Here is a 10,732-nt window from a genome sequence, read left to right as displayed (position 1 = left end):
CGATAACTACAGGTGGTGCCTAAGGGGAGCACCTTAGCTAAAGAAATGCACCTGAAGTGAACTGAGATAATGCCAGACTCAAATTCCCATATTCTCCATCTTGTTGTGTACATTGACCTAAACTACTCGAAGTTTTAACACTTCCTTTTCACAGCAATAAAGTCTCTTACAAACGTGGTTAAAATCACTGTGAATCTGATCAGCCTCATTAAGTGTCTAGCACTCCTTTGTTCCCAGTGAAAAGGGAACCATTGTTAAAAGCACATCCCCTCCTCTTTGTAACTTTGCTTCTTACCTGGCAAGCATCTCCCTTGAAAATTTTATTTTTCCCTACAGCACACAACATGTTGCTGGTTATTTTTGCATAATTTCCATATTTGCTCTCACAGCTTTTTCTACCAACAATTTTAAGAGTTGTTTTCCGAAGACATTTTGATGGCTTTCCTGAAGATGTGACTCCCCAGCCAGCCACCTTGCACGTTGTGCCAGGTTTGGTATCTTCATAAGAGTCAGGCAGAGGCAAAAGTTGCACAAATTTATTCAGCTTTGCAATACCATTCAGCTGGAAAAAAAGAAGAAAAAAAATGCTTTCTCATGCAGAAAAGGGAGGAAAGTATAATGTAGTTTCAATTGGCATTTAGACTCATTTTACCAGTACTTTCCTTATAAATCAGTTTTCAGTATTTAGGAACTGATCCTGAGCTTAATTGCCCTTTTGCAAATCCAAAAGAATTTTCCTGGTGTCTGTATAGCAATCCCCTATCTACGGCAGCAGTAGTGAGTTCAAGCCTAGCTTCCCATTGATTATAGTAGGAAATTAAAAACCTGCACAGGAGTTAGGCTGTTGGATCTATATCCTATCTGAGAACCTCACTTGCCACTGAACTTCTGTGTTGAAATCATACTCTGGTGCTTGACTGACACACAGAAAGGTCTCAAAGCACAGCGCAATGTACCCAGTAACAAAGATGAAAACAAAAGCTATAACCAATTAGACATGACCACAGTGACATAATTGGGGGAAAATGAGGTCTTGAACTCTTCAGACTGCCAAGTTTTTGCTCTGAGAGATTCAAAAGGCATAAATGATCTGAACTGTCTGTGTTTTATTGGCCTTTACCTGACAGATTCATCCTTCAGTAATTTAAGCCTGTAAATGAAAACATAGCAAAACACTAACACATATCCTCAATGTGCTTGGTAAGGGCTCACAGCTACCGAACAGACATTTTCTGTTTTACACACGATCACCGCACCATGATTCATTTCACAGGCTGTCAATACATGTTGCTGAATGGTTGTCAGTTAAACAATTCTGGCTTTATACCTTTTAAAAAAGGCACTCCAACAAATCACAAGTTTACCCAAAAAATCCTTACAGTTTATTATCGTCAGTGCTGGTGGGAATTTCCAAAATGGAAAGTTTATCCCAAGTCACTTAGTACTGCATTACAGCAGAACTGTAGAGATGGGAGGTGAGCCCTGGTACTAACGCTATCCCTGCTCCTGTGTCAAATTCAGACAAAAGATTTTATGGTATCCATGTCATTCTGGAACAGAGTTATAACTTTCACCTCTAGAAATACTGATTTCTAGCAATCCATTTTGTTATTGTGTTCACAAAAAACCTGGTGCTCCTGGTAAGTTGCTGGTGGCCACAGGAGAAGCCAGTGAAATGAACCTGTCTGCCTTTGCAATGAAGCAGATGGAGAATACTCACTAACATCTGGGGGAAGGAGCCTCTCACGCTTGGGCAGTGATAAGTCAGTGGAGGCACAGATGTCTGTAAATGCTCCAGCTAGTTCCAGAAGGGGACATTGCTAGTTTCCTCCCTGTGTCATTGTCATACCAAACTGGTGATACTAGCTAAACATTAGAAATCAGGTTCAAGTCATCACTTCCTTTTCCACATAATTCCACCAATTATTTCAGAAGTGTGGTAATATTCATAATATACTGTACCTAGTCAATTATTTTAAATATACATATTGATATTTCACATAAAGATATTTCTTCATTATCACAGGCCTAACATTAAAGCATAGCCTAAATAAAGATCCATCCAAGATTTCTTAGGCATCGTACTGAAGTCATGATATTTCTAAAGGTATAGGAAAGATGATGTACAAGTCTTATCTTTCTCAGGGACTTTGGATCAGCACTGAAACTGCTGGTTCCAGGAAGGAAATCCTCCAGAACCATTTGACCATCTACAGGTTTCCGGCATAGAGACTGCCCTCTCCCTATTCAAAACACCCATGGCTGCCTCCATGTCAATCTCAGTGCTGGATTAACAGAGTTCTCAGTGCAGGGACACATGAGGCATGAGCCAGGCTGAGCAGGAGCTGGTATGCAGGAAATTCTTACAGCCCTGCCGCACTTTGGCATTCAGGACGATGATGTTGGCAAGGACACCTTTCCATGCTTCATTCTGCAGTGTCCTGAGCCTTCTTCATTATGTGACCACTCTGTGCTCCTAGAGCTGAATTCATCTATGATGTCCTGTATTATCCATACTTTTACTTTATGTGGTTACCCCAAATAATTAACAGTAAGTTTCATCCCCATTTTTGCTTAGTCCAGCATAAGGTATCCCTTTGGAATACAGCTGTGACCCAGACTCCATTGCATACATCACTTCAGCACTGCCTTTGAAAAATTACTAAAGAATGTGTTTTGGGGTTTTGGAGGGGTTGCTGCAGTGAGTGGGTTAAAGGGAGTTTTAGAGCACGGAATGGGCTTGAAATGTCATCCCTGCTCACAGTGCCAGTGATCCTGTAACTTTATCTGGATTAGTACAACTAAAAGCAGGGTGTTCTGTGATATTGTTAAGCTATCTAAACAATGTACTCTTCGATATCAAAGAATAGCCAAAACAATCATCAGCAAAATTCCTCTTATAATAATACAACAGTAATTAACACAATACCTTGAGGAGCATTATATCATTTTCCTTGGAAGACCTGTCAAACTGAGGATTAGGAAAGTAGTGCATAACCTTAAATATCTGCTGTTCTTTTTCAGCTATGGATGCTTGATGGGCTCCAAGAACAACTCTAACTTCTGATTTGTTCAATCTGTAATTTAAAGAAAGTACAGGGAGAGAAGGTCACTACTGGAACTGAGCAGCATCTCTCAAGATAATCAAAAGACATGTAACATAATACTCACAATTTCATTTTACAACAACATGATTAAAACATAGGGAAGGATATTGTTCATTTCGATGTTTTGACATGAGCTTGTAATTTCCTCTACAAAGTAACATTTCTTTACTGTAAATCTAGTTCGGTGAAATAACGGTGTTATAGCTGACCTTCAGGGATTTCCAGAGTTTGGAATTAATTTCATGAAAAAGCCTGCTGGCTTTTTAAGGAGAGTCCCTTGCACAAGGACTGCTGGTGCTGATGCCTTTCATTAATCTTTTAATGGTCTCCTTTGGACTTAGGACCTAATCCTGCAAAGGACTGAAACACACCTGATTAATAATAGCATGTAGGTTGTCTTGCTGACATCAGTGGGATGCCAGTACACATATCAATACTCAGTACTCATTCTGAGCATTATGCATACAGGTAAGTGCTCTACTAAAGTGGACTTCTTTAATATTAATGAAAGTTTTGTCCTTAACTTCACTAAATACAGGATTCAGCCCATTAAGGAAGAAGGATGGGTGTTGCCTAACTCAAGACACCCCTATAGTGAATATTAAAAAGGGAGACTGCCAAAACCCAAAGAGACTTATATGTCCAGTTCCTGCTAATAAACAGTAAGAGTTAAGCCTCTCATAAATCTCCCTCTCCCCCAAGCTCTCTGAGTATTATCAGAAATGTATTTATTAGAGTTTGTCTTTCTTCATTTTGTCCTGCTAAACTTAATGCAGCCCAGTAAGATGACATTGCCAGAAGACATACTACTGGTTTCCTGTGCTTCATCTTCAGAACACAATCTCACTACATACAGGACAACTTATTCAAGCCAGAACAAAGACTTTATCAATCCAAACAAAAAAAAGTTACTTTCTTCATTCCAGCTGCATGTCTCACTGAAAGATACAATTCATTTATTTGTATGTGAATGTTTGCTTGTGAAAATAGCTGCAAAGGCAGTGCTGGATCCTAAAAATTTCTCTTTTTATCTATGAAGCACACTTACACAGTGAGAATGATATAAGACTCACAAAACTCCATCCCTGGGACTCTTTCGTGTATCATCCCCAACAGAGGTGCAACTGCTGGACTTGCAGAAAGCCCAGGCAATTGGCCACTCTGCATACAGAGAAGCTTGGGGGGAAAAAAAAAACAAAAAAACCCACTGCAACTTCATCCAGGTCTCTGATAGGTTGCTTGCAGGCCACACAGAAATTCATGTTGCTGGATTAATGCTATTTTATCTAAGACAAAAATTATTTCAGAAGTGATTATCACATAATATTCATTAGTTAGGAAGGCTTACATGCACTGCAATTGCACCTGCTAAGAAAAGTCTAGACATAGCCTAGGGCTGGGTGGGTTTTGCATGGGCATCATCATATAGCTCAGGAGAAGGAGACCAGACAGATATTGTTTCACTTTGTCCCAGTGACAAAGACTCAAAGTTAGCCCAAACCAATGTGCTTGTTAGAAAACCAAACCAGTGACCAGAGCTGTCCTCTCCACAGGACCAGATACAGCCAGTGCCCTTTCCACTGAATAGCTCCCAAATCTGAATTTTTATAACCATAACTAACTGGATATCTCTAACCCACTAACTCAAGAGTGAGAGACTCCAGCTCCCATCAAAAAATCCCTTCATTCCAAAGACGAAGGCTTGGCTTTTGTTTTGTAAATGTTCAAAACAGCACATGCTGTTCTACCCTTACAAAAAATGCAACCAAACCTGATTCAGCTGAAGTGTGGAAGTCAAATTCACTTAGAAAGAAGGAGCTGTGTCCGCTATTTTAGACTAACTGATGAAAGAAGGCCGGCTGAGCTGCCCACACTGTGTTTGAGGAGGTCAGGCTTGCACAGGTTTATTGTAATTGGTTTGCTTTTAGTTACTCAAATACAGAAAAAAAATTGGAGAACTAAAATAGGAGTTAGAAAATATTTTAGCAAAAGCATGGGCATTTTACTTCCTAATGTGAACAGTAGATGTCCTCCTTACCCTGAGCCAGCTGTTCAACAGCTGTGCCAGCCTTGGGGTACCCCACCTGAGAGAGGGGTGCTTGTGCTCACATTTGACTTGTCAAAAGGACAAGGCTCCTTGTCATAGTCATGACTGACATTCAGTTTTTCTGAGCCCAGGTCACTTAAAATGGGAGGAATCTTGTTTCCATCTAATTCAGCTTCATCTCTCAGGGTGTTTTGAGGCTTAGTCCCAGGCACACAGGTAAGATTTGTTTAAAGCACTTTGGAATATATCCCTGTCTCTAAGACGCTGCTGTTTCAGATGCACAAATAATGAATTGGGTCTTTTATCAGCACAGTCTGTATCCTGTAACACTGGCAGGATCTGACTAATGAAGGTAACTCTACACAATGCAGATCAGTAGTTTACAAAACAACTTAAAACAGAATGACAAGTTCTTAGATCAGTTTAGTGAGAGAACTGCAGCTTTTAACAATTCTTAAGAAATCAATAACCACTTTTCTTTACTTACAGGCTTGCACACCATGCCCCACCTCAATGAAGAGTTGAAATTGCCCCAGTATAAGATACTTACTCACAATGCGCTGCTGTCAAAACCCATTGCTTTCCCACAAGAGCTCCTCCACACACAGTTAAATTCTTTGTCTGGATAGCAGCCATAAAAGGCCAGGAATGAGGACGCACGATGTGTCCTCCAATAATGTCCATGCAGCCATCTGAAATGCAACAGAAGTGCAATTATGTTACGCGTTATCCAGAGGAAGTAGGAATTTGGATATTTTTATCCTTAGAAGAGTACTTACATCTCGGGGGTAGGATAACAGCAATTAGAGAGAGCAGGAGAGCTAACAGGTAGCTTGTCATAGCTGCTGCTATTTACTGACAAGAACATTGTAAATTATGATACAGTCTTTTCTATTTAAATGTCCCCTACAGGAAATGGTGGTTGAAACATTTTATTAATAGCTCCCTCTCTTGAAGTTTCCCTTTACATCATTAATATCATATTACCTTAAATGCAGCTTGGTTTCTTTAGGTTATTTCTTCAGGTTTCTTTAAAACCTGCCTGTTTCTTGAACCCCCAACATGTGTCAATATTAATTGGTCCAAGTCTTACAGGAACTTCAGCAGCCCTTCACCACAGGTATCATATTAGAAAACAAGCACATAAGAAAATTCCTGAGCATTACATGGGATGAATGTATAATAAAACCTAAGCGTCTCAGAGAATTCAACGCTCTTCCAACTTTAAAGAAAAAAATAAAAGGAAATATGTGAGAAGAATGAAACTGGCCATCTTCAAGCAGATGAACAAAAGGGAGAACGAATACAAGGGCCACATGAAAAGGCTTCACAGAACACCAGTGAGAGGGAAAACTCAGGGCATGTAGAGTATAAAAGCCATTCCCAAACTGTGGACCAAGATACCACAGCAGCCAGCAAATCCTCTGCAGAATTATACTGCCCAGGTAACATTTTCAGTTGAAAGACTGAAAAAGATTCATTCATAAGGTTTATGAGAGCCACTGGGAATTGGCAGGCATCTGTTGTCTGAAAAGTTTAGGAACACCTGACACAAAAGACAAGCTACACACATGGAGGGCAGAGCAATTTGCATTTTCTTAGCAATTATTTTTGAGGGTGCAGGATTCAGATGCAGAAAACCCTAGAACGTGCAAGTGTCAAATGCAAACAAAATATCTAATCAGTGTTCACAAGAAAAAGATAAAAAGTCACAGTGGTGGGAGAGATATTTCTGCATTGCAAACCTCTGTGTCTGCACCCATGTTTTGCACGCCTTGCTGGTAAACCACTATAAAAAAACAGCATGCCCTTGTATGAAGAACTTAAAAAGCCTGCTATGATCTTAAGTACCTTTAGAAAGAATCAGAAATGGAACTTGCCCAATATAGCTAGCTCTCATTTTTACTCAAGAGTTAGAGAACAGCAGCTTTCCAGATTGTTGAATGAGATTATAGCATTGAAATGCTTTTTTCTGTGGCACAGAATCTTACTAGTTATAACCCAGTTTGAAAACATGTACATGATGCAACATAATGTAACACATTTCATATTTCAGAAGTCTCTTCCAAAGCTCTTTTAAAAGAACACATGTGTCTCTCAGAATTCATCAGCTCATAAAAGAACCAGCTCCAGTTACCCCAGAATCACTCTCCATTCTCCAGCTAATCATGGGATTATTCACCCACTGGAGGCTATCTCTGCAAAGCGTGTCCTAAAGGCATAATTATGTTCCAGTCCTTTATGGCTTTACCCTCCCGCTAAGTGGCTAGCTTAGAAAGCAGCATAAGAGACAAAATGGGCAACAGACCCATGTTCTGACCAGGCAGGAGAAGGCTTGTGTTTCCAGAGCATAATATCTAATGCTGGATTCTTTCTGCCAAGTATATTCAACTTCATAGAAGTAATGCTGATTCGCTACAAGGCTTTGAGGACTCTCCGAGTTAACTACATCTACTTGTATTTCTGTGCTACTACATTTTTCTTCATTATCATACAGTAAATAGGTGAAAATAGGGAAGCTGAGCAAATAGCTGAGGCAAAAAAGACAACAGGTAAGTATCATGGGACACTGGTATCAGAGAAGAAAGTAAAACAGGCATCCCCAGCATATGTCCTGTCCCTTCCCCAGTGAGTCCCTGGGAGTGTATCCCCCAACCACTGAGGGATGCATCCAGGCAAACACAGTGGAGTGGGGATGGGGCAGCGCAGGGAGGATACACAGAAGGCACCCCAGTTCTGCCTCGCTGTGCTCCTGGCAGCTGCCCACTCTGTACCACCCTCCTGCCCTCCCTTCCCTAGCCCCAGGCGCCAGCCCTGCGGCTGAGCTAAGACACTGCCTGAACTTGGGCACCCAGTGGCTCTGGAAGGTTTAGAGCTGTGGTTTAAATTGGTCTCCTGAATTGGTCTCCTAAAATCACACCTGATGTTCACCCTTAGCACCACAGAAAGCAGCATGAAGGAAAAAGGAGCATAGTCACTGGGGAAGCAAAATGATCAAAACAGCTGAGTATGAGATAAGGGACAGAAGTGCTCAACACAGTACAGAACAGAGCTGAAAGTGATCCAGTGACACACGGGCTTAATGCCCATGGGAAATTTCCTCAAAGGCAAAGGCTAGAAATAGAAGCTGGGTAGACTTGTTGTTCTTTTCCTTAGGTAGTGGTTTCTGCTGAGAGAGTGGCTATGCCTCGTGGGCACTGCAGGGGAAAGGATGAAGCATTTTTCTTACATATGTCAGTCCTCTTGAAGACAAATTGCTTATGCAGCAGAGGAGCTAATAAAAGAATTTGACAATGCACTCAAATAGAGAAGGAAGTTTTGCTTTGAGGTTTCTCTTTACATGCAAAAGGCCAATAAAATCTAAACTTGACCATAAATTAACTTATTGCCATTACCAAAGGAGCCCAGTCAACTTGTTGGACACCCTAAAATTTGATGTCAATTTTTCAGCCTCATTTACGTAAGTTATAAGCTGAAGAGGACACTGACAAAAGCACTTGGGTACAAAACTGGAGGCTGATTATGTGCATATCAATCTGATCTTTAATACCTGTGCAATCAATCTTAGGACTATGTGATAGTAAGAGCTGTTTCTCAGAAGGAGCTTGCGCAGAAAGTGACCAGATATTACCAAACAGTATTTTAGACTGCATATTCCTAATTCCAGTTATCAATGTCAATGGGATCTCTCAGGATTAGAGGGGATTTTTTAAAAGGCATGGGTATGCTAATACCTATGGAGTTACAGAAAAATATCTTTAGAAGTAAGTAGGATTTAGAAGTAAATAGGAGTGCACTTAGATATTGAAAAAAATATAAACAAGCTATAGAAGATTTGTTTTTAGATAGTAGGCATAGATTTATCTTAGTTGCCTGGAAAACACCTAGGAACATTTGCTAATGTTTTATTCTGTGTCTCCCAAATAGGTTTTTCTTGAAAATAGATCAGGTAAACGTAGGACGATACATACCAAACCTCTTTTCACTAGACATGGCACCTCATATAGGAATATCCAAGGATGAATCATTGTAGTACTATGAGTTTGAGCAGGTCTCACTGTACAGGATTGTTGCTCACAAATGCTCATCCTGATCACGTCTGTGCATAGTCCAGAGAGGAAACAGCTTCAATATGGTAAGACCATAATTAAAATGTCATAAAAGCAGACTTTGGCAACTATTTGTAAGTGATAAATGAAAGAACGGTACCTATGATACCTGGTGATGCTGTGTTCGGGAGAACATTGAAAAAAAAGAATGCCAGTGCAACAAACTGCTGATAGCTACAGGGGATGTGCAGGTAGTGGGGAGAAAAATGAAAGAAAATAAAAAGCTTGGTGTAGTTTTGCAGTGCATAGAGCTGTCACCATGTCACATAGATGACAGTGTCTCTGATGAGCCACACAAGTGACAAAGAGCTCCGCTATCTCTAGAAGTAGCTCCACATCTGCCTTCTTCAGAGAAGTCACCAACAATTACCTTCTGTCTCAGAAGGGAGGGCAATGGCAAATTTGAGCCAGTTGTCTGTCCAAGGTCTTCTCCGGGTAAAACTCACATCAGGCTGGGCCAACTGAGCTCAAAGATGTGACACAGCCAGAACGCAGAAGCTTTCTGCAGGCTGACTGTAGTGGGGCTCAAGTCTTCAAGAAACCTTCCAGGCTGTGTGGTAGTGACACTTCACTGAATGTACCTAGTTAGTTAATACAATATTTGATATTCTGAATTATTTAATATTGATGGAAGTTATTTCTATTATTTGGGTATATATTTGGAAGTGAGGAACTGTGCCTTTACAAGGCTCTAATAAGATTTATTCAGTTTCCAGGACTCAATTCAGTCACCTAAAACTAGGCATTTAGTGACATTTGAGATACCCTGGGTTTCCCAGACATGGGCACAGGGCTGGCAAATCTGTCATAGCATCTACAGAAGACCCATGGCCTTCTGCACCAGGAGGCAAATTTAAGACACCTTAAGACACTTTAAATGGCATTATACTCTTAGCTCTAGACCACTAAACCACACTCAGTGCTATATGGATGCTCATCCAGTGCAAAGTTAATGAGGTAGGATCAGATGCTGAAAGGAGCAAACATCTGATTCCTTGACGCTGAAGGGCTCCTGAACAGCACAGATAACTCTCTAATGGGGAAGAGGCTGGGATTCATCTCTGACCTGGAGGCCACCTGGGGCCTTTCACGTACAGAGTGAAACTATACGTCTTCATGTGGGCAACGGAATCAAGCCTAAATTTACATGAGCTGAGTCCCACTGTGTAACTGGACACGTAGTGGCTTGCAAGGTTTCACCCCAGTACTCATACAGTAGCTCTCCGCAAATGCTACAGCGAGAACATTAAAGGGGGGGTGAAGGGGGGGCAGATCCTGTCTTCACACCACAACAGATGATGCAATTTCTCACTAACACCTCTGCTGTAAGCTACATTGTTGGGGAGGTTTTTTGCCTTTGCCACAGTTACAAATGTCAGATATCCTTAAGAGGAAAAACAAAACCCACATCCTTTTCATTTAGATATATATATTAAATAGTCAATAAGGGGAAACACCAGACAGAAATC

General features: G+C 40.8%; 1 protein-coding gene across 1 annotated transcript; it reads right to left on the bottom strand.

The window, feature by feature from the left end:
* Positions 1-254: 254 nt before the first annotated feature.
* LOC103893435 (granzyme A) lies at positions 255-5,994 on the bottom strand. The gene is given in 5 exon segments (XM_019470257.1): positions 255-284; positions 287-562; positions 2,930-3,077; positions 5,705-5,846; positions 5,934-5,994. Coding segments are annotated over 5 exon segments (657 nt in total).
* Positions 5,995-10,732: the final 4,738 nt, after the last annotated feature.

The sequence above is a fragment of the Aptenodytes forsteri genome, unplaced genomic scaffold (assembly GCF_000699145.1).
Source record: "Aptenodytes forsteri isolate BGI_AS27 unplaced genomic scaffold, ASM69914v1 Scaffold92, whole genome shotgun sequence".
In the NCBI taxonomy this organism is placed as follows: Eukaryota; Metazoa; Chordata; class Aves; order Sphenisciformes; family Spheniscidae; genus Aptenodytes; species Aptenodytes forsteri.
The sequence above is the reverse complement of the archived record's forward strand: the minus strand, read 5'-3'. Positions and strand labels throughout refer to the sequence as shown.